This window comes from Schistocerca americana, chromosome 2 (assembly GCF_021461395.2).
Source record: "Schistocerca americana isolate TAMUIC-IGC-003095 chromosome 2, iqSchAmer2.1, whole genome shotgun sequence".
Classification (NCBI taxonomy): domain Eukaryota; kingdom Metazoa; phylum Arthropoda; class Insecta; order Orthoptera; family Acrididae; genus Schistocerca; species Schistocerca americana.
The window spans coordinates 891,952,206-891,979,190 of NC_060120.1; the positions used below are offsets into that span (position 1 = coordinate 891,952,206).

The window sequence follows — 26,985 nt, forward strand, 5'->3', positions numbered from 1 at the left end:
GAAAAAACTCAAACGGACAATTCAGAACCGGAGAAGAGGAATGTTGAGCAAGGGCGTACACATTCTCCATGACAACGCTCGCCCACACATCGCTCGGCAAACCGTTGCTCTCCTGAAACAGTTTCAGTGCAACATAATCACCCACCCGCCCTATTGTCCTGACTTGGTTCCCAGTGATTATCACCTTTCCCTAGGTTAAAAGAATATTTGGCCGGAAAGCGATTCAGCTCCGACGACGAGGTGAAAGAAGAGGCTCATAACTTTCTGAACAGCATGGCGGCGAGCTGGTATGACATGGGCATACAAAAACTGCCACAGCGTCTACAAAAATGTATCGACAGAAATGGTGATTATGGCGAAAAATAGTAGAAATAAACAGGTCTATGTACTTATAAAAAGAAATAGGAGACCTTACTTTTGGGATTGCCCTCGTATGTTGCATATTAGGTGGAAGAGTTCTGTCATTATAGGTTTTACCAAGGATCTCAATAATTCAGAGGGATTGTGGTCTACAAGTGCGATTAATTGCATAGCCACGCAGCACGGCGCGGGAGTGTGGGACAACTGTAGGTCATCTTTGGACGGCGGTAGGTACGGCTGTTTCCCTTCGCATCCCCTCCCCTCCCCTCCCCACCCGACCCCTCTTACGCTAACGTTGCAACATTCCGCCGCCCCTCCACTCCCGGACAGCTCCACAGCGTGTTTTGTATTGCTGCGGACAGTTGACTAGTCGAGCGCCACAGTTTCAGGCCACAGCAGAAGCAAGGAGCACCTAAGTCGCCGGCACAAGCAGGTAAGTGTCTTACTAGTCTTTGACATCATTATAGTTAATCACAATAACGGCTTCGGAAACTTGACGTTCTTGTTAACCACCTACGCATGATTGCTTTGTAACTGAAATTCGATCGTGATCAGTATTCCGTTTGTTGCGGCTCCAGCTTACATATGAAGTATTATACTTATGTGCTAACTGGAAATATGTGCGTTGCCGTACATAACGTATATTGTGGTCGTACTGAGCGGTGGTAGACCATTAGTTCAAATGCAGTCCATAAGTTTCACATGCAATGCATTCTTTGCTGTTGACTGCCTCTGTTTACGTAATTTCCGTTTTCATCTAACCCATTCGGAAGCTTATCACTTCGCATGCACTCGTAGTTGACGTTACACTGTCAATGGTGGCAGCGTTAAACGACCTACACGTATATTCCATTAACTAAACTAGAATTGTATACAAAATTTGAAACAACGTACTGAATAACTTTTCACTTCCCTGTAAACAAATACTAGGCTCTACGATATTCATACGTTGTTTCTAACTGCTCAGCAAAAGCAAGCAATGTAATATGTGAAATATACTTGGCTGGGCACAAGGGTAACAGCACCGAGATAAGCCTACAGGCAAAAATACAGACTTAAGACTACTGAATGTAGTAGAGAATTACATCGCTGTGCACAGACCACAGATAAAATCGTATATTCAACAATGAAAATGTTCGTCTGCTTTTTTTCGTGGTACACTTTCTACCCTAAAATGCAAAATGATCCCACTGGACACACACTATTTCTGTCTGTATTGAAAGTTTGTTCTGAAATTCTATAAAAAAAAAATTGTACATAACGTCAAAGCCTTGCGTTAGGGGCGGACTATTACATACCTCAAACGATTTTTAAGAATTTTTAACACCGTGCAGCCTTGTCAGCATCTGTGATACATGAACATGTAACACGTCAACATCAGCTGCAAATGGAAACCATACTTTACTCAGGTTTCAGCCAAAATAATTTGACCTTCTTCACAAGCGAGTGAGACTGAACTACTGCATGCCACAGTTTGTCCATGTCAAGTCATCATCATCAGTTATCTGCTATATTAGCAGGTCCTTTGCCTCTCCATTTTCTGCGATCCATTGCTTCCTTCTTAAATGGTGCTCTATGTTGTACCGTCCATCATGTCATCCAGTATCTGGAATCTCTTCCTTCCTCGCTTCCTTTTCTCTTCTACATAACCTTCTAAAACTGTTTTTATCAGTCCGTCATTCTTTTTAATGTATGCCCAATTCAATTTCTTTTTCTTCTCTTTATTACATCTAGTAACTTTTCTCTCCCACTCTTTGCAATACCTCTTCATTTTTTACTCTGTCTATCCAACTTATTCTTTCCAGCCTCCGCCATCTCCAGATCTCAAGTCTCCAGCCTTTCTGTCTTTCTTCTTCATAGTCCATGTTTCAGCGCCATATAGAACAACACTGCACGCAAGACATTTTATGAGTCTCTTCCTGAGTTCTCTGTCCAGACCGCTGCAGAAAATTGTCCTTTTCTTATAAAATGCCCCTTTTGCCATTGCTATCCTTGTTTTAATTTCTGTGGTGCACTTCCAGTCGGTGTCTATCCTGCTTCCAAGATACTTAAAATTTTGCTCCTGTTCTAGTATTTCTCCATTCAGCATGATTATTTCCTTATTTCCTCCTAGTGCCAATACTTTTATTTGTGTTAATTTTCATTCCATATTTTTTTCCGTTAGTTTCAATGGTGTCCACCAAATCCTGTAATTCTTTTTCCCCTGTAGCTAGGACCATGTCATCAGCAAACCTCAAACGCCCTACTCTTCTTCCTCCAATTTCTACACCTTTGTCATCTAATGAGCATTGGTCAATCATATTTTTCAAGTAGAGGTTGAAAAGAGTAGGTGATAGACAGCATCCTTTTCTTACTCCTTTTCCTAGTCCGATCCAGTTTGTCCTTCCTCCTCTCACTTTGATTGAAACTTCTTGATTAAGATATGAGTTTACAAGTCTTCTGGTTTTCCAGTCCACTCTTTTCCCCTCATTATAGTCGCCAGCTTGTCCAAAACCACATTGTCATGTATAAGACTGTATCATCGTAATAACTAGTCATAATCTACATTACTTGGGCTGAAGAAACAGTGGCCCCACTGCGCGGACGAGCTGCAGCTCTCGCAGCCTATCGACCTCGTCCGCGTAGTGGAGCCTGCTGTTTTTCTTCAGCCCAAGTAATGTAGATTATGACTAGTTATTACGGTGCTACAGTCTTACACTTGACATGGCCAAACTTTGGCATGCAGCAGTTGAGTGTCTCTCGCTTCTGAAGAAGGCCAAATTATTTTGGCTGAAACCTGGGTAAAGTTTGGTTTCTATTTGCAACTGAGGCTGGCGTGTTACATGCTGAAACGATTTTCATCCCAAGAAGGTATGATTTGATTCTGTGTGGGTGAAGGCTGTTGGCTTCATTTTGTGTGATGGATAAAATTAGTTACTGCGAGATTTAATGTTCTGTAGACGATATGAGACGGGACGCAAACTAGGACTGCACGACGCTGGCTTATAAAAGTATAGCTACAGTTAAGTTAGGGATTGATTAAATGCTGCACTAGGGATTGATTAAATGCTGCACTGATGTGATCAGTAATTACGTTCATATTGTTAGACTTTCGGTTGTTAATCATACTGAAACCCTCGTTTTAGTTATTGACATTTCCTTGTTAAAGATGCTACGGGTTATTCCCGAAGCACCAGGTGATCGTGCTTGTTGGTTCGTACGGAAAAACTACTAGTTTTTTTTGTAAAAAAAACTTAGTAATGAAGTCCCTATTTTTAGTATGCCGGTTTTATAGGTTTTATCATATTTGCTAGTTGTCAACTATGTCAAGTTCAGTAAGCTATATATATATAGTTGACCACGGACTGCATAGACATGCACTCAGAAGAAAAATTCCTAGTGGGAGGGAAACCTCCATGATACACTGTAACTGTAAAGAAATTTCGAAAGAAACAGATTACTGCGTAATAGGTGTAAAACAAAGCGTAGTGCTATAAATGGAGATGCTGAGTGAAGCGCATTTGGCTGTGAAGAGAGCAGTGCGTGATGCCTTCAGGGACTACCGTAACAGAATATTGTCAAATGATTTTACAAAATACAAAGTTCTCGTAGTAAAGACTGCTATTGGCGCCAACGTTAGTGTCCAATCCCTAGCGAATAAGACAGGAGCTGAAATTGAGGGTAGCAAAGCAAAAGCTGAAATGATTAACTCAGTTTTAAAACGTTCCTTTACAAAGGAAAACCCAGGAGGATTGCGCCAGTGTAATCCTCGTACCACTGTAAAGATGAATGAAATAAGTATCAGTGACAGAGGTGGTCAGAAACAGCTCAAATCGTTAAAATTGAACAAAGCTGCAGGGCCTCACGGAATCTGCCAGATTCCACTGAATTTGCGGCTGAGTTAGCCCCTCTTCTAACTAAAATCTATCGTAGATCCCTGTAACAAAAAAAAGTGCTCAGTTCTTGGAAAAGGAAGAGGTCGCACCCGGCTAAAAAAAAGGCTAGTGGAATGATCCACAAAATTACTGTACAATGCCCTCGACATATATTTATTGTAGAATCTTAGAACATATTCTGAGCTCAAATATAATGAGGTACCTTGAACAGAATGACCTAAATGCCGACCAGCAAGGATTTCGCAAACCTCGATCATGTGAAATCCAACTCGCACTTTTCTCAACTGACATACTGCAAGATTTGGATCAAGGCAATCAGGTTGACAATGTATTTCTTGATTTCCTAAAAGCATTTGACTAGGTACCAAACCTACGCTTATTATCAAAAGCACGATCATATGGGGGCATGAAGTGAAATTTGTTACTTGATCGAGAACTTTTTGACAGGGAGGGTTCAACATGTTATCTTGGATGGAGGGTCATCGTCAGATGTAGAAGTAACTTCGGGTGTCTTGCTGTTCATATTGTATCTTAATGACCCTGCAGACAATATTAATAGTACTATCCGAAAGCAGCTGCACAAATAGTCAGATTTTAAGATTTCAAAGTGGTGCAGAGACGGGGAACTTGCTTTAAATGTTCAGACATGTAAAATTTTGCACTTCCCAAAAAGAAAACAACTTAATGTCCTGTGACTATAGCATCGATGAGTCAGTGTTGGAATCAACCAACTCATACAAATACCTGGTTGTAATGCTTTGTAGGGATATGAAATGGAATGAACACTTAGATTCAGGAATGAGTAAAGCAGGTGGTAAACTTCGGTTTACCGTTAGAATGCTGGGGAAATGGAATCAATCTACAAAGGAGATTGATTACAAATCACTCGTGCGGTCTGTTGTAGAATATTGCTAACATATAGTACTAACAAGGGATATTGAACGTATGGAGAGAAGGGCAACACGAATGGTTACAGGTTTGTTTAATCCGTGGGACAGTCACAGAGATACTGAATTGGAAGACTTTTCAAGAGGGACGTAAATTATCCGGAGACAGTCTCTTTAAATGATTACTCTAGGAATATTCAACCATCCACCTACATATTGGCCACCTGTTAAAATGTAAATGTCGTGTGGCTAGGGCCTCCCGTTGGGTAGACCGTTCGCCAAGTGCACGTCGTTCGATTTGACGCCACTTCGGCGACTTGCGTGTCGATGGGGATGAAATGACGATTAGGACAACAAAACACCCAGTCCCTGATCGGAGAAAATTTCCGACCCAGCCGGAAATCGAACCCTTCGGTTTGACATTGTTACGCTGACTACTCAGCTACAGGGGGCGGACGGCTAGCTGGTGATCGTAAGGATAAGATTAGAATAACTGCTGGACGCCTTCAATCATTATTCTCGCGCTCTATACGTGAATGGAACTGGAAGAAACCCTAACAACTGGTACAATGGAACGCACCCTCGGCCAGGCACCTCTTGGTGGTTTGCAGAGTATAGATGTAGAATATGAAATATATATTTTCCCTATGTATGACGGTAGTATCTGTTCCCGAAAGAACAGTTACCGTTGATGACCAAACAGCCTTGCTAGAAATGAAATGATAATTAAGTGGACACCCTAGCTGCAAACAGGCTTTGATATACTTCATTGGGGACATGTTGAAAAGGTGTGCCCCAACCAGGACTCGAACCCGGCATTTCCTGCTTACATGACAGACGCTCGATCCATCTGAGCCACCGAGGGCGCAGAGGATAGTGCGCCTGCAGGGACATACCCTTGCACGCTCCCCGTGAGACCCATTCCCAACATGTCCACACCACACGCACACGCTATGCCCGAACTCCTACGGGACTAGGTAGGTTAATCTGCCACGAGTAGTGAGTATGATGGGCAAACATCTATTAGGCGCTCTACGAATGTAGTGGTGTGGACATGTTGGGAATGTGGGTCTCACGGGGAGCGTGCAAAGGGATAAGTCCCTGCAGGCGCACTATCCTCTGCCTTCGGTGGCTCAGATGGATAGAGCGCCTGTCATGTAAGCTGGAGATCCCGGGTTCGAGTGCCGGTCGGGGCACACATTTTCAGCATGTCCCCAATGAAGTATATCAACGCCTGTTTGCAGCTAGGGTGTCCATTTATCATTTCATAAATATTTTCCGGTAAACAAACATGCTGTCGTCGAGAAATTGGCTGACAGCCGGTTTCCTGTGGTGACCGGGAACATAAAGAGGAAAATGTTTCCTCGTATTTCAGTGCTCAAAACTCGCGGAAGTTGGTTTACAGCACTATCGAGACATGTGTTCGTAGCAGGGATGGGTGGGGTGAAACTTACTTGAAACACTCTCATACTGCATACAAGCGTCCAGAGCAGTGGCGTGGCGATGCTGAAGTACGTTTTCGGCGGCTTCTCATTATCCTCCATAAATAAGTGTGCAGAATATTTGTATAGGATCAACACGCTTGTCAATGGTCTTTAACATAAAACTAACAATCGAAACTAACTCTAAGATTTGTTAAAATCAGTTTTCAGTGAGTCGAATTTTTCCTGATGAAGGAAAGGAAAGGAAAAAAAAGGGAAACAATGTAGGGATATAGCGAACAATACTATAGCCGCCCCCCCCCCCCCCCCCGCCCGCCCTAGACTCCCGCAAAACCAGGACTAATCAGGGAAACCCGAACGTACGGCAGCCCTGCTACAGTGTCCAAGCTTGTCAAAACTATTCTTTATTTTTATTAGGGCTGGTGTTCGGTGTTACCTTCAAATATTAGAAATTTTCGAGTCCTGGGAAGATTCCTGTTTGGATAAGATTCTGCACAGCCGAAGTAGCAGCATACAAGGAGCCGCCAGGTTCCCATTTGTGTACGCCTCTATCTGGCAAATGCCAGTCACTGGTCGAAGCAAAATTCTCTGCTCATCACCAAGATGAGGTAGAGAAATTTAAACGTTTGCAAGTGCTATATTCACATCAAATGCAGCTTCAGAGCAAAAGAGCTTATGTAAGATTCAAATTACAGGGTGTCCGAAAAGTCTTGCCCTGATTACATAAATTGATAACTCAGGCTAGATACAAATATGAAACTGGTGTCTAATTGTTTACAAACTGTCAGTTTTTTTCACACATCAGTAAACTTCCACATGAGCACCCTTGATAGCACGTAGCACATCTAGGCGATATTCAGTTTCCGGCCACACATTAGCCAACATCACTGGAGGGATCGATTCAACGACTGTGGTTATCCTTTGCCACAGGGTTTTAAGATCTGGCACACGTGTTCGGTAGACCTCGTCCTTGACATAACCCCATAAAAAGAACCAAAGAACAGTTGGCCCATCACGACCAATCCATCGCCCAGGAAAGGTCCTATCGAGATAGGCACGGACGTCCAAACCCCAATGAGGCGGTGCACAGTCTTGCTGAAACAAGACATAGGGGTGATACTGAAGCAGCTGAGGTACAGCAAACAGTTGCAACATGTCCAGATACACTGCAGATGTGATAGTAGCCTCACCGAAGAATGGTCCGATAATTCGATCGTGCAATAGCGCACTAAACATTCACCTTTGGACTGCCTCTGGTGCACTCCATGACCTCGCCAGGGGGTTGTGAACCCCAAATGCGCACATTATGGCGATTCACTACTCCACTGACAAAAAAGGTCGCTTCGTCGGAAAAGGTAATTCGTCTGAGATAACCATCATCGTCCTCAATACGCGATGGCATTTCGACCGCAAAGTCCTATCGACGTGTACTGTCAATGGGCAACAAGGCCTGAACGATTTGCACTTTGTATGCACGCAACAATAAACGTTTCTGTAAAATGTCATGGAGAGAGCTTTTTGGTATCTGTAATTCACGTGAGGCCCTGCGCACCGCTTTCTCGGACTTCAGAGAAAAGACTGCCTTACAGCTTCCAGCCTGTCTGCTGAGGTTCTTGGTCGACCAGACCTCGGAAGGTCAGCAATCGCTCCTGTGTTCTTGAACTTCTCATACCAGGCTTTAATGCTCTTGACATCAGGTGGATTCCTTCCAAATGTTGTCTGGAAGTGTCTCTGCACTGTGGTTGGTGATCGTGTCTCATGGTACCACAGGACACACTGTGCTTTCTCCTGATTGGTTAACATGGCTTCTTGGGCACTGCACTTCATCCACTACTTACGTACTGCGAACCTAAAACAGAAGAAAAACTCTGATAGTTGTAAACAATTCGACAAAAGTTTCGTATTTGTATCTTACTTCTAGCCTGAGTTATCAATTTATGTAATCAGGGAAAGACTTTTCGGACACCCTGTATATCTGGAGAGAGGAACAGAGGGCGCTAACACGTTTAACGCGTCGACCGCCGTGTACCTGGCCTCCCCTGGCGGTGAAACGTCAATCACTGGCTAGCGGAAGTCAACGGGTTAAGTATGAATGTTCGTAAATTTTTTGTTGTCCTTCATTCCACTTCATTTGTCACCTCCGCAAATGCAAAATTCTGGGTAGATTTAAAACGCCTGTTGTCAAACAACACTCCAATGCTCGTTTAGGTAAGAATGATTTTGTGATGCGAAGTTGCGAGACGATTCAATTTGACGCGACTGAATTTATACTACTGGCCATTAAAATTGCTACACCCCACGAATATGACGTGCTACAGACGTGACATTTAACCGATAGGAAGAATATGCTGAGGTATGCAAATGATTAGCTTTTCAGAGCGTTCACACAAGGTTGGCGCCGGTGGCGACACCTACAACGTGCTGACACCAGGAATGTTTCCAACCGATTTCTCATACACAAACAGCAGCTGACCGGCGTTGCCTGGTAAAATGTTGTTGTGATGCCTCGTGTAAGGAGGAGAAATGCGTACCATCACGTTTCCGACTTTGACAAAGGTTGGATTGTAGCCTATAGCGATTGCGGTCGATCATATCGCGACGTTGCTGCTCGCGTTGGTCGAGATCCAATGACTGTTAGCAGAATATGGAAGCGATGGGTTCAGGATGGTAATACGGAACGCCGTGCTGGATCCCAACGGCCTCGTATCACTAGCAGTCGAGATGACAAGCATGGCTGTAACGGATCGTGCAGCCACGTCTCGATCCCTGACTCAACAGGTGAGGGCGTTTGCAAGACAACAACCATCTGCACGAATAGTTCGACGTTTGCAGCAGCACGGACTACCAGCTCGGAGACCATGGCTGCTGTTACCCTTGACGCTGCATCACAGACAGGAGCGCCTGCGATGGTGTACTCAACGACGAACCTGGGTGCACGAATATCAAAACGTCATCTTTTCGGATGAATCCAGGTTCTATTTATAGCATCATGATGGTCGCATCCGTGTTTGGCGACATCGCGATGAACGCACATTGGAAGCGTGTATTCGTCATCGTCATACTGGCCTATCACCCGGCGTGATGGTATGGGATACCACTGGTTACACGCCTCGGTCACCTCTTGTTCGCATTGACGGCACTTTCAACAGTGGACGTTACATTTCAGATGTGGTTCTACCCTTCATTCGATCCCTGCAAAACGCTACATTTCAGCAGGATAATGCACGTCAGCATGTTGCAGGTCCTGTACGGGCCTTTCTGGATACAGGAAATGTTGGACTGCTGCCATAGCCAGCACATTCTCCAGATCTATCACCAACTGAAAACGTGTGGTCAATGGTGGCCGAGCAACTGGCTCGTCACAATATACGTCACTACTGTTGCTGAACTGTGTTATTGTGTTGAAGCTGCATGGGCTGCTGTACCTGTACACGCCATCCAAGCTCTGTTTCACCCAATGCCCAGGCGTATCAAGGCCGTTATTACGGCCAGAGGTGGTTATTCTGGGTGCCGATTTCTCAGGATCTATGCACCCAGATTGCGTGAAAACGTAATCACATGTCAGTTCTAGTATAATATATTTGTCCAATGAATACCCGTTTATAATCTGCATTTCCTCTTGGTGTAGCAATTGTAATAGGCAGTAGTGTAGTTATAAGTGCGATAACTTCTCGCCAAGAGCTGACTGAAGTGTGACTGAACAAGACCATTTCATCGGTAATGGGAATGATAGGCTTGTGCAACACGCCACCACATAAGAGCACGCAAAGTACAGGGTGACAATTATTTAACTATATGGAAAAAGTAAATTAGTTGCAAACTACGGCGTGCACACACTTCATTCAACATGTGAACGTCACTACAGACATTCGGATTTAAGTTATGACATGTTTGATACACCTGCCCTGATTTGCGATAGTGTGGCGCAGACGAATAGCGAAGTTCTGAAGTCGTCGGAACATCGATGCAGTCGATGACCTCCTTAACGGCTGTTTTCAGCTCAGCAGTGGTTTTGAGATTATTGCTGTACACCTTTTCTTTAATATAGCTTCCCAAAACGGAGTCGCATGTGTTCAAATCCGGAGAATATTGCGGCCAGTCGAGCTAGTGCCTATGGCCTCTGAGTACCCCAGAGCCGGAATGCAGTCTCCAAAGTGCTCCTCCAGGACATCACACTCACTCCTGCTTCGATGGGGTCTTGTCGAAATCAGGGTCACTTTGAATAATTGGGATGAAATCATCTTCCAAAACTTCACGTACTGTTCGGTAGTCACTCTGCCATCAATAAATATTGCACACCAGTCAGTCACCCGTCGAGGGTGAAGAGACTTCTGGATCGCGAAATGCTGATTCCGAGCCCACCAAATGCGCCAATTTGCTTGTTGATGAACTCATCCATATCAAAGTGGTGGGCTTCGTCACAAAACCAAACGATACTAATTCCCATCACGCTCTGCGGCCAACCCTTCAGTTTGTACGTCCTAACGCAAACTGTTCAGACGTTATGACGATTTTATTTTCAAAGGCAAGCCTACGTTTCTAGCATTTGTAGACTTAAGTTACGTTGTGCAAGACGCGACAGTTGGCTGCGACTGCGACGCTGCCCCCTCCTCTTTTCCCACCCTGGCAGACGGCGACACGACCGCAACACGACTGGAGTCGTCGCTGTTTCCCAAGCTCCGGTCGCCGGCGGCGGATTCAAATACATATGAAAAATAAGAATTCCGATTATCTTGCTGTAAAAAATACTGTATGTTAATGCAACAAAGTTACATCGGCTCCCAGAGTTAGTTTTTCGATACAGATTCTCCTTTTACTTTAAAAAATTGAGAAGTATCTCTTCCGGTTTTGCGTGTTTTTTTTTCGCTGTATATTACTTCTCTATCAATTGTGAGGAAAGTAAAAGGCACAAAAAATTGATGTTTGCGTATCTTACAGTTTCACATCACAGCTCGATAATGAGGTGTCTATTTTTCCGATATTCGTCACAGTTATTCCGATACTTAATTTACAAGTAACCTACTGCATAAAATTTGAATTGTGTACAGTGAAAAATGTGGTCGCTGGCTACTTTACGTATGGTTCACGTTAGGTCATCCATCGTTGCCGATGAAAAGAAGCTAACATATCGCAATTATTTTTAAAGTTGAGATCAGAATGATATCGATCTCTGTTTCCGAGATTTGGGCTCATATATCTCCGGGAGCGTCGCGACTAGCCGCCAGTTCTGTCGACGCGCAACGAGAATCGTGTGGTCATCACACGATAGAGAGTGCATTTGTTTTGTTTCGCTGACACATTTGGACCTAATGAAACCATTTTATGTCATATTTCTCCGGTATGAGTTACTAATATTTCTCCATATGCTCTTGACAATTTCATTTAAAATGCCACGAAATGTAGGTTTCTTAAAGCCAAGTGATCAAGCAGAACCCATTTTCTTGGTTTTGCTGAGGCATTTGAACCTGTTCCAAGCTTTCTTTCTCGTTTATTTCTCTGATACGAGTCCCGAATGTTCCTCCATCTGTTTTTGCACATTTCACCGAAAATTCCAATGAAAGATAGGTTTATTAACAATAAGCGCACGCTAGCGTCATTGCATTGTTTAAAGTTCTTGACAACAAGATAGGGTTACACCTTAAACATCTCTAGAATTTTGATTCTGAACGTCTACAGTATACACTGGCAGAAATGTGGAAGAAATAATGTCCGTGCTTGTTCACAAAATTTCCCCAAATTATACTTATCAGTTTCTCCCATGCAGAAACTTTTGGAACAAGCTAAGGCAACTTTCATAGCCGACTGAATCTTTATTCCCATCCAAATGAACTTCCATATTGTTATATTCTGACAGCATACATCGTTATGGATGACATGAACATTTAATCTTGCCAAGCTGCACTCAAAAGATGACTCCAGGATTTACAAAAGACGAATTTCAATTGTGAACTGTGTTAGACCAGAAGGGCCTTGTAAAACAGTAGTGCACTTTTGGCACAAGTTTTTTGAGCACCATCTTCTACCAATGAATTGAAGTGAATGTGACAAATTACTTATTGCAGCATACTGTTTGCGCAATCTGTTGAGAAACGCCTTCCTCAGAAAAGAACATCTATTGATTACAGAAAGCTGTACAACAATCTGGTGGTGGTTTTTCACAACTAGAAGGTATCAAGACACCAATCTACCGTTTACTTTCAAAGTGAAGGTATTATAAAATGTAACTTTCTCGTTGTACTTTAGATTGTTCATTTTATAATGTACTTGACGTTTTCAATTTTTATCGTCACAAAAAAGAGTAATGCGAAAATTGACCTTCAAGTTCATTTTCATCATTCTAATTCTACATCTGCATGGATTATACTGATTTTCATTACAGGCCTGAAAAATTTGCGTTAATGGGAAAATATTATATATTTCACTCACCTGCCAGTTTCAACTGTGCACCAATTTCTTCCCAAATTAGGTCTCTGAACATAGTGTCTCTATATTTAGGGTTCTTCAAATCGTAAAGGCAAGGATGTTGCGAGACCAGCTCACAGAGCATCACATCCTGTGAGTGGCTCATTTCAGTTTTCCTTGACTGGCTCGACATCTTTCTGGCAGCCGTACGTCTTTGTGTCGTGCGACTTCCGTCGCAACACTGCTCACTGGTGCAGTGCTGCGGCAGCTGCCGCAACAGTCGCGCGTCGCATCCCAAACTCGAACTGCGCATGCGCCAGCAGACAACTTCTGACGTCACGTAGCGACCCGTCGCAGTCGCTAGTGTGCGTCGCGTCTTGGACAACGTACCTTTAGAGAAAGCGTTTGACAATGTTGATTGGAATACTCTTTCATATTCTGAAGGTGGCAGGGGTAAAATACAGGGAGCGAAAGGCTATTTACAATTTGTACAGAAACCAGATGGCAGGTACAAGAGTCAAGGGGCATGAAATGGAAGCAGTGGTTGGGGAGTGAGACAGGGTTGTAGCCTATCTCCGATGTTGTTCAATTTGTATGTTGAGCAAGCAGTAAGGGAAACAAAAGAAAAAGTTGGAGTGGGTATTCAAATCCATGGAGAAGAAATAAAAACTTTGAGGTTCGCCGATGACATTGTAATTCTGTCGGACAGCAAAGGACTTGGAAGAGCAGTTGAATGGAATGGACAGTGTCTTGAAAGGAGGGTGTAAGATGAACATCAACAAAAGCAAAACGAGGATAATGGAATGAAGTCGAATTAAATCGGGTGATGCTGAGGGAATTAGATTAGGAAATGAGACACTTAAAGTAGTAAAGGAGTTCTGCTATTTGGGGAACAAAATAACTGATGGTGGTCGAAGTAGAGGATATAAAATGCAGACTGGCAATGGCAAGGAAAGCGTTTCTGAAGAAGAGAAATTTAACATCGAGTGTAGATTTAAGTGTCAGGAAGTCGTTTCGAAAGTATTTGTATGGAGTGTAGCCATGTATGGAAGTGAAACGTGGACGATAAATAGTTTAGGCAAGAAGAGAATAGAAGCTTTGGAAATGTGGTGCTACAGAAGAATGCTGAAGTTTAGATGAGTAGATCACATAACTAATGAGGTATTGAACAGAATTGGGGAGAAGAGGAATTTGTGGCACAACTTGACTAGAAGAAGAGATCGGTTGGTAGGACATATTCTGAGGCATCAAGGGATCACCAATTTAGTATTGGAGGGCAGCGTGGTGGGTAAAAATCGTAGAGGGAGACCAAGAGATGAATACACTAAGTAGATTCAGAAGGATGTAGGTTGCAGTAGGTACTGGGAGATGAAGAAGCTTGCACAGGATAGAGTAGCATCAAACCAGTCTCAGGACTGAAGACAACAACTACATAGTTAAAAAATTGTCACCTTGTATTTTGTATAAATGCGTGAAAAGTGACATAATTGACTGTTGTTTTCTTCTTAGAACACATTTTACTACAGAAAAGTCACCATAGTTTGTATCCAGATGAAAATGCAATGGTTTTTTCATTAGGCAAATTTTAAATATGAAGGAATAATGGGTTCCTTTAGTCAGACAGCACAGGGAAATTGTCGCATACGTAGTAACGCTATACAAATCTGTTAAAACGTGCTCAGTTTTGTAGGGTGTTTGTGCATTTTATTCAGTGACCCCTATACTATCTGAGTGGCGAACTCGGCTGTGTGAAGTGAACGTTCCGGCCAAAGATAATCGTATTTCATTCCTTGCCTAGTTACAACATGGTTCCCACGAAATTTCACAAGAAAAAAAATGGTTCAGATGGCTCTGAGCACTATGGCACTCAACGTCTGAGGTCATCAGTCCCCTAGAACCTAGAACTACTGAAACCTAACTAACCTAAGGACATCACACACATCCATGCCCGAGGAAGGATTCGAACCTGCGACCGTAGCGGTCGCGCGGTTCCTGACTGTAGCGCCTAGAACAGCTCGGCCACACCGGCCGGCAAATTTCACAAGAATGCAAAATGAAATGACTTTCTGATTTTGCTGCCACATCAGCCTATTCATCGTATATTGATATAAAGTTCAAAGCCATAAATAAGTAAAGAATTCCTCATCACCTACAGACTGGTGGATATTTTGACGAATTAAAAGATCGCGCCAAATGCAGATGACAATCTGCAGTCACGTCGAAGTTCATGCTCTCAGATCAGAAATGTGCATCCAAGCAATAGAGAGATCACTGATTTTATTGAAGATCTTAGAACATTCGGCTATCTTTGACTTTTAAATCTTCGAACGAAATGTATTCAAGACTATTGACGTTCACTTATATCGCATTCAGATGCTATTTTCGATTTCTTTTGCGCAATATCCGATATAGATATTGGATAGATCTCTGAATAGTTCCGAAATTAGTTACAAAAATGCTGAAACAATAGACTAACGCAACACAAAACAATCTGCATTTCTTTGAAAGACAAACGAAACATTTTCAAAGCTGTTAGTTATTTGTGAAATGTGAGGAAGCTATTGCGTGCGTCGAAGGATCTTATATTTGTAAAGTAACTGCGTCATTGAAGTGCTGTTCAGATTACTCGGACGAAATTACGTAAGTAAACGCACATTTTTCCAGGCATGTCCTTATATGGGATTTAGACGTTGGTTACTATTCTCAGACTAACGGACTTGAATTTACACAATAGAATTTGGGTTTGTTATGTTGACTTTCATCCTGAAGCACCTGTACAATTTGTGTGACTTGCATATACTGGATATGCGCGCGAGTTACAACAGGACATAAACGGTTACTAAAGGAAAATGTTCCGTAAATATAGAATCGCACATTTTCTCAAATGTTTATATCCAAGTGATATGATTAAGTTCATAAGATCGCACATTGCATTCATCGATAAATCATTCTTTTCGGGGAAGTCGAAGCATACAAACTCTGACGCTGTTGCGTTATATGCGATGATGTCAGATACCACCCGTCGGCTTTGACCAATGACGTAATGTGTGATGTTATTTAGTTTGTGCCGCAGATTGCTGTCGATGAACGTTAAATGATTTATATGGATTTCCTCGTTACGCTCGTATATTAAAAATTCGATGTACATTGTTTTGTTTTCATCTCGTAATTTGTTTTCGGCATCTTTTGTTAATGAAAGTAGTCGTGATTTATAAGTATTTATTTTAAAATTTTGCCTCTGATGGAGGGAGTTTGTGTTTTATTATTTTTTCATTAGCTATTCTTGATTTTGCTTCTTTCGTAACCGTTTGACCTAACATTATTACTTCTTGTTATATTCTTATTTCGTTCTTGTCAGCCTCGATCTTTGACTCCTTTGGAATTTCATATGCGGTATCTTTCTTTTTATGCAGCCACTATAATATGTTTTCCTTTTTCATGTTTTGCTTCACTTGTCTTAATTTTACTGTCACTCCTGGTGTATCGATTTCACTGAGTGTTATTTGGAGCTACTGCAGCTGGTGTGACTTTCGTGTAGTATAGTTATCGGTTGCAAGGTTTGGTCTTCTCTGCATTTTATTTCTTTGCATGTGCAGTAATTTGTGTAAAGATTTTCATTTTTTTAAGTATAGTACTATTCTGTAGTTCAGTAACAAGATCTTTTTTACCACGTTTCTGATATAAGATTTTTGCGCAACAAACAGTAATATTGGAATCTGTAATTAGAAATGACCTCCTACATAGGTTGCTTCTAGTTACCGATTCCAACTATTCGAGAATTCATTATTTAGATCGCTTTTGCAGTACGTGTGGAAAATATAATAGAACTGGCTCTGCTAACGGTATACTCCGGCTTCCACATCACTGGCAACAGGTTCTACACAACGCTGTTCTATTATATTACATAATATATGCGCTCGTGATGGCTCTCATGTTCTTATTTATTTCAGTCATCTTAAACTCGTTTAAATGAAATTCGCGCGTAAATAATATTCGCATTAAATGTATTATTTTATGGCATACTACATCCATTTGTTTACGTGTATAATCCGTTCCATTCATAGATTGTCCATTGCAGCATCTTTGCCTTACGTATGACATCATTGGTCAAAGCCAACGGGCTTTGACGATGTAATGGACCGAGCGGTCAAGGTGCTGTAGTCATGGACTGTGCGGCTGGTCCTGGCGGAGGTTGGAGTCCTTCCGTGTGTGTGTGTGTGTGTGTGTGTGTGTGTGTGTGTGGGTGTGTGTGTGTGTGTGTGTGTGTGTGTGTGGGTGTGTGTGTGTGTGTGTGTGTGTGTGTGTGTGTGTGTGGGTGTGTGTGTGTGTGGGGGTGTGTGTGTGTGGGGGTGTGTGTGTGTGGGGGTGTGTGTGTGTGTGGGTGTGTGTGTGTGTGGGTGTGTGTGTGTGTGGGTGTGTGTGTGTGTGGGTGTGTGTGTGTGTGGGTGTGTGTGTGTGTGGGTGTGTGTGTGTGTGGGTGTGTGTGTGTGTGGGGGTGTGGGGGGTTCAAATAGCAGTTTGGTCTCTTAAGAATTCACACACATTTGAACAACTGCCGTTTCGACAACTGCCGTTTCGACAACTGCCGTTTCGACAACTGCCGTTTCGACAACTGCCGTTTCGACAACTGCCGTTTCGACAACTGCCGTTTCGACAACTGCCGTTTCGACAACTGCCGTTTCGACAACTGCCGTTTCGACAACTGCCGTTTCGACAACTGCCGTTTCGACAACTGCCGTTTCGACAACTGCCGTTTCGACAACTGCCGTTTCGACAACTGCCGTTTCGACAACTGCCGTTTCGACAACTGCCGTTTCGACAACTGCCGTTTCGACAACTGCCGTTTCGACAACTGCCGTTTCGACAACTGCCGTTTCGACAACTGCCGTTTCGACAACTGCCGTTTCGACAACTGCCGTTTCGACAACTGCCGTTTCGACAACTGCCGTTTCGACAACTGCCGTGGCCGAGCGGTTCTAGGCGCTACAGTCTGGAACCGCGCCACTGCTACGGTCGCAGGTTCGAGTCCTGCCTCGGGCATGGATGTGTGTGATGTCCTTAGGTTAGTTAGGTTTAAGTAGTTCAAAGTTCTAGGGGACCGATGACCACTGATGTTAAGTCCCATAGTGTACAGAGCCATTTTTGAACCTAGTAGTTTCGTCCCTTTAAACATCCCACCAATCATTCTGCCAGTCTCTGTACAAAGGCACATTCGTAGGCGTCTGAGTGGCGAGGAGGAGGGGGGGGGGGGCGCCTAACCTGTTAACCTGTATGCAGACTATTCATTCATCATATAATTCTCACATTTCTGTCAGCGATTGTACTGCACTGCGGTTTTAACACTGCTTGAGGCCAACGGGAAATAAAGTGACTATCACTACTGTATATCTTGGATTTTTCTGAACTGTGCCGAAACAGTGTCCTAAATATTTTCTGTCGCTTCGTCATAGGTTCGTTATTAAACTGCAGTTTGGATAATGTAATCACAACAGTCTGTCGATGAAGAAAACCCCTGATAACTTGTTGAATATGCATTGGTTTAGTCGGCAAAACTTCTTCAGTTATCTGAAGAACTCGACAATGTAGGTGTACGTTTATACTTAATGATGGGAGTTAAACATAAGTCGAAAGACCATAATATCACAGTCTGACAAACAGCCACCAAATTCTATAGGGCAAAAAATGCAAGATTTTGACAGTTGCAGCGATGCTAGCAGTCAGAGGCTAGTCTGTAGTAACGGAAGAATGGCGCGTTATGGACTGAGAAATAGCTATTTTAAATCCTCTTACTTCCGTGTTTTCCAGTCAATAAAAGGGCCGGTTATGTTTCCAAAACGGATAGGAGAAATTAAACTACTATCCTACCTTCCGGTACAGCCAACATGTAATAAAAACAATCCCAGTGCGACGTAATAAATACCGTCCACAGTTGTAGAGTCGCAACTGTATAATCAAAAACTCTAAATAATAATAAATGAATTGTGAATTTTAATTTCTAAAGGAACTAATTAGGAGTGTTTCAGCGGCTATGGTATATACATTCTGAGGCTATGCGCCAACTATAAATCGTTTACAGTTTAATTCCCGAATTTGACTTGATTTAATACACTCAAAACTGGGCACCATTTTTATGGTTTTGAACGTTAGCCGCCGTATATTCTTATAAAATCTCTTCTCATTATTTCTGTGCCTTGCGTGCAGGCTTACCTGTCACGTTTATCTATTTTGCATACCGGATATCAAAATGAGTCTCTCTTAAAGGTTCTCTTTCTCAGATGTAACATTTAGTCCTCCAGCATGTCCACTTGTGTCGCTTCCTTTTTATTTATGCACATAACTAAACCTACAGCTAGCACATGTTCCATTACAGTTAGTACATAACATAATATTTATTTATTTTCAGCGAACACTGCTGCCTCATCAATCTGTCGTATTGTACTAAATTTTGTACTTAACAAGACTTCTACTTCCCTCTTTCCATTTCAATGCAAAAATGACAACCAGTGGTGACAATGACCATCCTTTCATCAGTTTCCTCGGTTTCGATTTTTTTTCTTAATCTGTCGGTACAAATTATTTTAAAAGTTTGCTCTGAAGAAAGTGGATCTCCAGATATCTGTTCACGATACCACACTGACTGAAAAGGAAAACAAGAAAACCATTTTAATTAATCACTATCCCCCCCCCCACATTATAAAGCAACTGCCCATATTTTATAGCGTCAAAATAAGGTCCGAAATAAGACTTCATCTGCATTTCGAAAGCGCTTATCTACTCCATATACACAATACACAAGCGTTTCATAGTATGTTTATACAAGACAGCTGTGTGTGTGGTGCTGCAGTAGCGAAGAAACAGTGTTCCGTGATTCATTGTCTTGGACTCTGATAGCGGAACTATCGTTTCCTGCGGCAAAACAGAGGAAAAAGTGTGAAATTTAAGTCAAATAGCTATCATATCTGGGGTGCAACGCAGCTCCAAATAGTCATAGTTTGTCTGAATTACAAATTCTGCAATCTGACAACCTGAAGCCCTTTGGTCAGTCTTAGGCTGTCAGAGATATCCTAACAGGCAATTTGAGGATATTGGCGGATTTCCCACATCCATCTAGTCGAAAGTCTTTTAAAGACTTACTCAAGAATTTGCCTTTGACCATTTCAACCCTCTTTCAACATGTTACAGTTTCGAGACTTCTAATAATCGTTATCTGTCGATAGTTTTTATATTTATTTTTTCTCTGCATGCTTTCGTGTGTTTAGCCCCTTCATTCTCTTTTCTTCTTTTGTAGTGCCATGAGTTCCATGTAATTGACCACCTCTTCTCAGTTATCATTTCACAAAGGCTAATGTGGCACTGCTCCCCTTTTTTCTTATGGCATCAATGATTTCTGTGGAATTAAAGTAGTGAACTGGAAGAGTCCTAAATAACAACTGACTAATAGTGTATAAATTGCTCTAACAATTTACGTCTAACTTTCTAGAATGCATATATCCCAATTTTAGGCACAAATGTCTAATATGTCTTATTTTCAGCTTGATCTAGAGATGGCACCAAAGTATAAGTTAACTTACTTCCCTATAATGGCTCTGGGTGAGCCAATTCGTTTTCTTCTATCATATGGCAAAGCTGAATTTGAAGATGAAAGATGTGAGAGCGAGAAATGGCCATCTGTCAAAGAATGTAAGTAAAAACACTTGTTTAAGCATATGGGATTAATAAATTTAATCTCTGATCTCATATAAAATTAGCAAAATAATTGCTCTCTAAAACAGTAAAACTTTGTATGAGACATTTTGTGCACTAAAAATAGTAAAGTGAGATGATATTGGGTAGGTGATAGTGAAAAACAAAGAAAAAAACCTGTTGTGTAAAAATGTAATTTATATAATATTGAAATCTTTTTCGGTGAGTTATTCTAATAGTGAGAAACAAGTAGTTGTAACTAATTAAAAATGTAGTTACAAACACATTTTCTTTTGTAACATGTACAAAGTCAATTTCTGTAAAAGGAGGGTACACATTACAATATCTAATTTTTTTTGTCAAGGGTTTTGACATTTCCAAACTATTTTGGGTTGAGTTTGGATTTCTGTAGGGTTCTGATACAGAGAAAGCTATTTAAACGTAGTGAGAATGTACTTAATTCGTTAGATAATAAATTAGAGGCTGCTGGCATTTTCTGTAACCTGTCAAAAGCCTTTCACTGTGTGAGCCACAGCATTCTCTCAAGTAAATTATAATATAACGATGTCACCGACAATGCTGCAAAAGGGTTTAAGTCTTAACTATCTAACAGGAAACAAAGGGCATCATTGGGAAACACCTGTGCAGTAAGCAGTCGGTCTTAATCTGACTGGGAATTAATTACGTGTGATGGTCTTCAAGGTTCCATCTTGGGTCCATTGGTTTTTTTGTGTACATTAATGACCTCTCATCTACTACATTGCCAGATGTTAAGTTTTTTTTGCAGATGATACAAATATTTCAAAGAGTAGCAAGTCAAATACAGATTTAGAAATAACTTCCAATCAAATTTTGAATGACATTGAGTGGTTTTAAGCTAATTCACTGTCATTAAACTTTGAGAAGACCCACTAAATGCAAGTCATGTTAAATTTCTGGGATTACAACTTGATAATAAATTCAGTTGGGAAGGGCATACCACAGAATTGCTAAAGTGCCTAAACAAGTCTGTATTTGCCATTTGAATGTCAGATGTAGGAGATATAAATATAGAAAAACTTCGCTTATTTTCATTACATTATGTCATATGGGATCATGTTTGGGGACAACTCATCAAACTGAGCGAACATTTTTAGATTGCAAAAGTGTGTGATGAGAATCATTTGTGGTGTAAATTCAAGATCATGTAGAAACCTGTCGAAGGAACTTTCTATTCTAACTGCTGCTTCTCATTATATTTTTTCCATAATGAAATTTGTTGCAAGTAATACATCTTTATTTCGAACAGATAGCTCAAGACATATTATCAATGCTAGGAATAAGAACAATCTACATAGAGACCTAAAATCACTTACCTTGGTCCAAAAAGGGTCCAACATTCAGGAACACGCATTTTCAATAAATTTCCCATTAAAAGCTTGGTTTCAGATAAAACATAGTTTAAACAGAGTTTGAAAGAGTTTTGATAGTTTCGCTGGCTCTTTACTATTTGTTTTGTTTTATTATTACTCGCGTAACAACTAATATGAGATAAAATATGCTGCTACGAAAAGAGCCCCAAAATACCTTTTAGTGATGGTGTGCTGGGACTTTCTTTGGATCATTAATTTTCAACAAAACAAAATAGATTGTTCTTATTGTTCTGGATCTGGCTTTCTATTAAAGGAACATTTTTTCGTTACTGTTACTCGCCGTAAAGTTCAACATATCTTCCTTACTTTATAGTTATTGAAACGGTTAGTGAAAATTACTTCGTTATCAATACTGATGTTACAGTACGCAATGATTGTTCAACTCAAAATTTTGCAGTGGATTTTTGTTAACAGTAAAACACCAATAAGTACGACTAATACGAGAACATGAGACTATTGTCATAGATAAAGATGTTATTACTATAAGGTTTGCCAGACCAGAACTACGCACAGCAAGATTTCTTTTATGTTATGGAGGTAAATTATCTTTTTGCACTGTTAAAAATATATCAGCAGCCCGCGTCAACCTGTAAAACACATCATAAAATCTGCTGCTCTGCTCTGCAATTCCAGAACTGAAAGAAATAATTTTTATTCACTATTACCTGCCCGCTTCTTTGCGGTATGATTGATTTCATTTAATGCAGTTTGAATGCGCCGCGGTGGTGGCTCGTTCGTTCGTAGCGCAGCTCTGTACCACAAATAATGTTTAAATAACTGAAAATTTCTTAAAGGGATGGGATAAAATACCAGGCAAGCTTATTACAAATCATAATGCAAGGTTTCACTAAGTAACTCTATTCAAAACATTTAAACAAATAAAGTTATTACACACCTTTCCCAAGCGATGTCTAATGGCGTCCCTCTCACAGTCTTGACAAAAGAATACTACGTAAGCGTACAATATAACGTCACAGGCTCTTCCTACTCATGTAACAAGAAGACGACAGATAAATTATGTTCGTTCTGTATTATTTATACTAGTCACATATTCTCATCTTTGTTTGATATTTAATAAGTATTGTCTGTGGCGGTTTCAGTACTCGCCGCCAGATATTATCTAAAATAAATAAAATAGTACATAATTTTATACAAGAACAAAACGTGACACATATTGCTTTCTCTTTATTACATAATGTCTTTTGCTAAGAGACGTTACAATAGGCAACTCCTCCTCCTCCATAGATGAATATCTTAACAGGGACTGTTAAGCCAGCTTAAGTAAAAATATTTTAGATTTCAGTTTTGACAGCAGTTGGTCACAACACTCAAGATTAGGTATTTTGTGTATGATAAATTTATTAATAGTGCATAAGAATGTTTCATTCTGACAGCATGTTAATTCTGTAAACATTAGCTGTTCCAGTTTACTGCATTGTATTCACCTATTTTGACAGTCTCCTGACAAGTGGTCAGGTTAGTGAGTATTACAAATATTTTATGTTTTTGTGTTATACTTTGACATATTCCACACACGCGAGAATCATTGCATTTTTGGGTCTATGGAAGGAAAGCTGATTCTAATCTAGTCTCTTTTGTACATATATTTTTCAGGTATGCAATGATTTTGACTTATTGTCTCACATCAGGTTTGAATTCCACTGTTTTATGTTTCATTACTAAATATTCAATAATATTAAAGAAAAATATTTCTACAGTGTTTGGGTGAAAGTGCCATACTCTGACACAGTTTTGATCTATAGAAAGCAAGAGTGCTTTCTTGTATATGTTAAGATTGCAAAATAAAGCTCTGTCTTTCATACAGTAGAAATTTTTGCTAACATTTTTTTTTTCTTTTAACTAGCAATGCCCTTCGGGCAGGTTCCAGTTCTTGAAATTGATGGGAAGAGGACATGGCAGTCTCTTGCTATATGCCGTTACTTAGGCAAGCAGATGGGCTTGGCTGGTGCTAATGATTGGGAAGATCTCCAGATTGATATGGCTATTGATACAGTAACAGACCTAAGACTGAGTAAGTTATGTTTCTTTACACTGAAGCCATTTGTTTTTGTATTTACATTTACATATGTAAGAAGACTCCTGCCTGAAATATAAACACCAAAATGAGTAAATACAGTCAATTGTGCACCATTCAGTGGAGATTGACTGATGGATAAATGTAAACAAGATGCCAAACACCATAGTTCAACCTCTGAAGTATCACACTTTAAATTTTCTAAAGACATAAATTTGCCCAGCAAAAATGACACTATGCAGTAATCTGTGATTTTAAAGAAACATTTGAGCTGTGACTGAGATGATGATCAGTGAGTATGTTCTCCATTGTAAAAATAAAATGATTCATTTTTGTAGTTGCGTATTTTTTAGATAAAAATAACCAAGTATCTGCCAAAATTAATTTTATTTAATGTTGGATTATTTTTGTAGAAATAGCAAATTATTCATATGAGACTGATGAAGCTGTGAAGGAGAAGAAAAAAGAACCCCTCTTCAATGAAACTCTACCATTTTTATTGCCAAGACTTGATAATCTGGTGAAGGAAAATGGAGGTTATCTGGCAAATGGCAAGGTGAGCTGAACAATATTGAAATTTGTGGAGTAGTGATACTGATTAAAGTGCGGTAATCTTAAAAATGGTAGTTATCTTCAGGTGCATTCAGACAGAGATGGTTGTCAACAATAACTCAGTCACATCCAATTAAATTGCTAAGTCACAAAAACTGAAAAAGAAATCTAATAGCATATATGAAATTGTATAATACTTACATCTGCATTCAGATCAAGAAACACTAGTTCACAATTTTAATACTACATAAAAAAAGTAATTTAACAAACTGAACTAAGGCTTTTACTATGCTAAGGAGGGTATTTAGTATTTGTGGCTAACTAGCTGTTGCACACATTGTTTTCCAGAATTGCAAGAATTTTTCAAAATCATGATTTAAATTGCTAGGAATTATGAAGTTGATAAATTCTTTTGAAAGAATGTTGGGTAATATTTTGTACTTCACTGACTTGTTTTGCAACTGACCACGATTTTGATATAAGATATGTTATGCTGCAGTGTTAATGTGAAATCTTTGCTTTCAGCTCTCATGGGCAGATCTGTATTTCATAGCTATATTGGACTACCTGAACTTTATGGTTGGATTTGATCTAACAAAAGATTATCCAAACCTTGCTGCACTTAAGAATAAAGTACATGAAATACCGGCTATTAAAGAGTGGGTTGACAAGAGACCAAAATCCGACATGTGAATTCAGTCTGTTTTATTTAAAAGATATGTTCCTTGTTTATAATACTGAATTATTTGTTCATTAAATTTTTCTAGAATGTCTTATTAAAACTGTGATAAACACTTTTGTATTTGCAAAAAAAGTACAGTAAAGTTTCTTATTAAATTGAATATCTTTTACGTGCCTGGAAATGTTTCATATGTGTGAATTATGTTCAAAAGCTATGTGGAAACAGATCTGTACACTCACAACCCACTGTCTTGACAGACTGAAAGATGATAAATAAGATTCATGACAGGACCTGTTACTTCTAATCCTCCTGTTCTCAATGTTAATGAAGATCTTTAGAAAATTTATATGTAATCGTAATGATGACTTCCAGAGCAGCAGAAGTCTGCCAACCTTACTTTAGAGAAAATCAATTATTTTTGTATATAGTTGATGTTCAGTTTTTTGTATTGGTAGTTTGTCTGCAGCTAATGAATGTGTGTACATAAGACAGTGAAATACAATGAATCATTAAAGTATGAAGAAATGTTAAAATCTGTTGTTGTGTGCTGTTCTGAAAGTCAATGCATTACAGGTTGTGCAGCTTCACAATAAGAGTGCCCAAGTTAGCAAGACAGAAACAGTGTTTAGACTTACACATGTTTACAATACTGTGAATAATACATTTATACATTTAATCTTAGTCCCAGGCTATTTTTTGAATCAGCAAGTTTCTCTTATCATGTCTCATATTTCCGCATCACTTCTTCAAAGTATCAATGATGAAATGAAATGAAATGAGCGATTGGTGTTATTGGCTGGGAGGCCCCTTACTGGGCAGGTCCAGCCGCCTTTGTGGAGGTCTTATTACATTTGACCCCACATTGGGCGACCTGCGTGCTGGATGGGGATGAAATGATTAAGAAAACAAACACCCAGTCCCTGAGTGCAGAAAATCCCCAACCCAGCCACGAATCGAACCTGGGACCCTTAGGACGGTAGTCTGTCATGCTGACCATTCAGCTATTGGCGTGGACTAAAGTATCAATAATGACCTGCTGCGTCCTGATGGCATTTGACTTAGCTTTTATTGGTATGTCATCTTCGTATTTGAGCAACCTAGGATTAAAACTCCATTTCTGTTGGAACGGAAATATATTTGTGAGAAGACATATTGAGTACCAATCCGTCACACAAATCTTACATTACTTTTGATTTTATGTTTTCACTTTTCCTAATTATTTGCCAGAAGGACAGGTTCTTTCACACTGGAGGTGGTTCTGTAATCTTTATTCATGGAGTGCTCCACATCAAAAACACATTACTAGCACTTTCCTGGATTATCTTAACCCACTGATTAGGTTTGTAGACAGTAGCTTGCTTGCTTTCAGGTCTATATGGGGAAAATCAGTCACAAGGCAAGTGTAAGTGGCATTATTTCATGGACATGGGCTGCTGTCAATGAAAATGGTCCAACATGAGACATATACACTGATACCTATAATTCAGTGTCAAAGGGTAGATTTGTGCTGTTCTGGAATTAATGACTACTTGGTGTAAAGTGCTCCAGAAAAATAAGTGTAATGTATTTAAAATCATTCCAGAGCAGGAAGTGAAACACTGTGCTCGCTTCTATGGGTTGATGCTCTACAACTGTTGACTATAGTTAATATTTGG

At 40.4% G+C, this 26,985-nt stretch overlaps 1 protein-coding gene across 1 annotated transcript; it reads left to right on the forward strand.

Moving 5' to 3' along the window:
- The first annotated feature begins 647 nt into the window (after positions 1 to 647).
- On the forward strand, positions 648 to 25,487 carry LOC124595837 (glutathione S-transferase-like). The gene is made up of 5 exons (XM_047134735.1): positions 648 to 793; positions 20,499 to 20,646; positions 23,926 to 24,093; positions 24,510 to 24,652; positions 25,174 to 25,487. Exons 2-5 carry the CDS (start codon positions 20,511 to 20,513, stop codon positions 25,339 to 25,341), a joined length of 615 nt encoding a protein of 204 aa, XP_046990691.1. The 5' UTR covers positions 648 to 793; positions 20,499 to 20,510; the 3' UTR covers positions 25,342 to 25,487.
- The last annotated feature ends 1,498 nt before the right edge of the window (positions 25,488 to 26,985 follow it).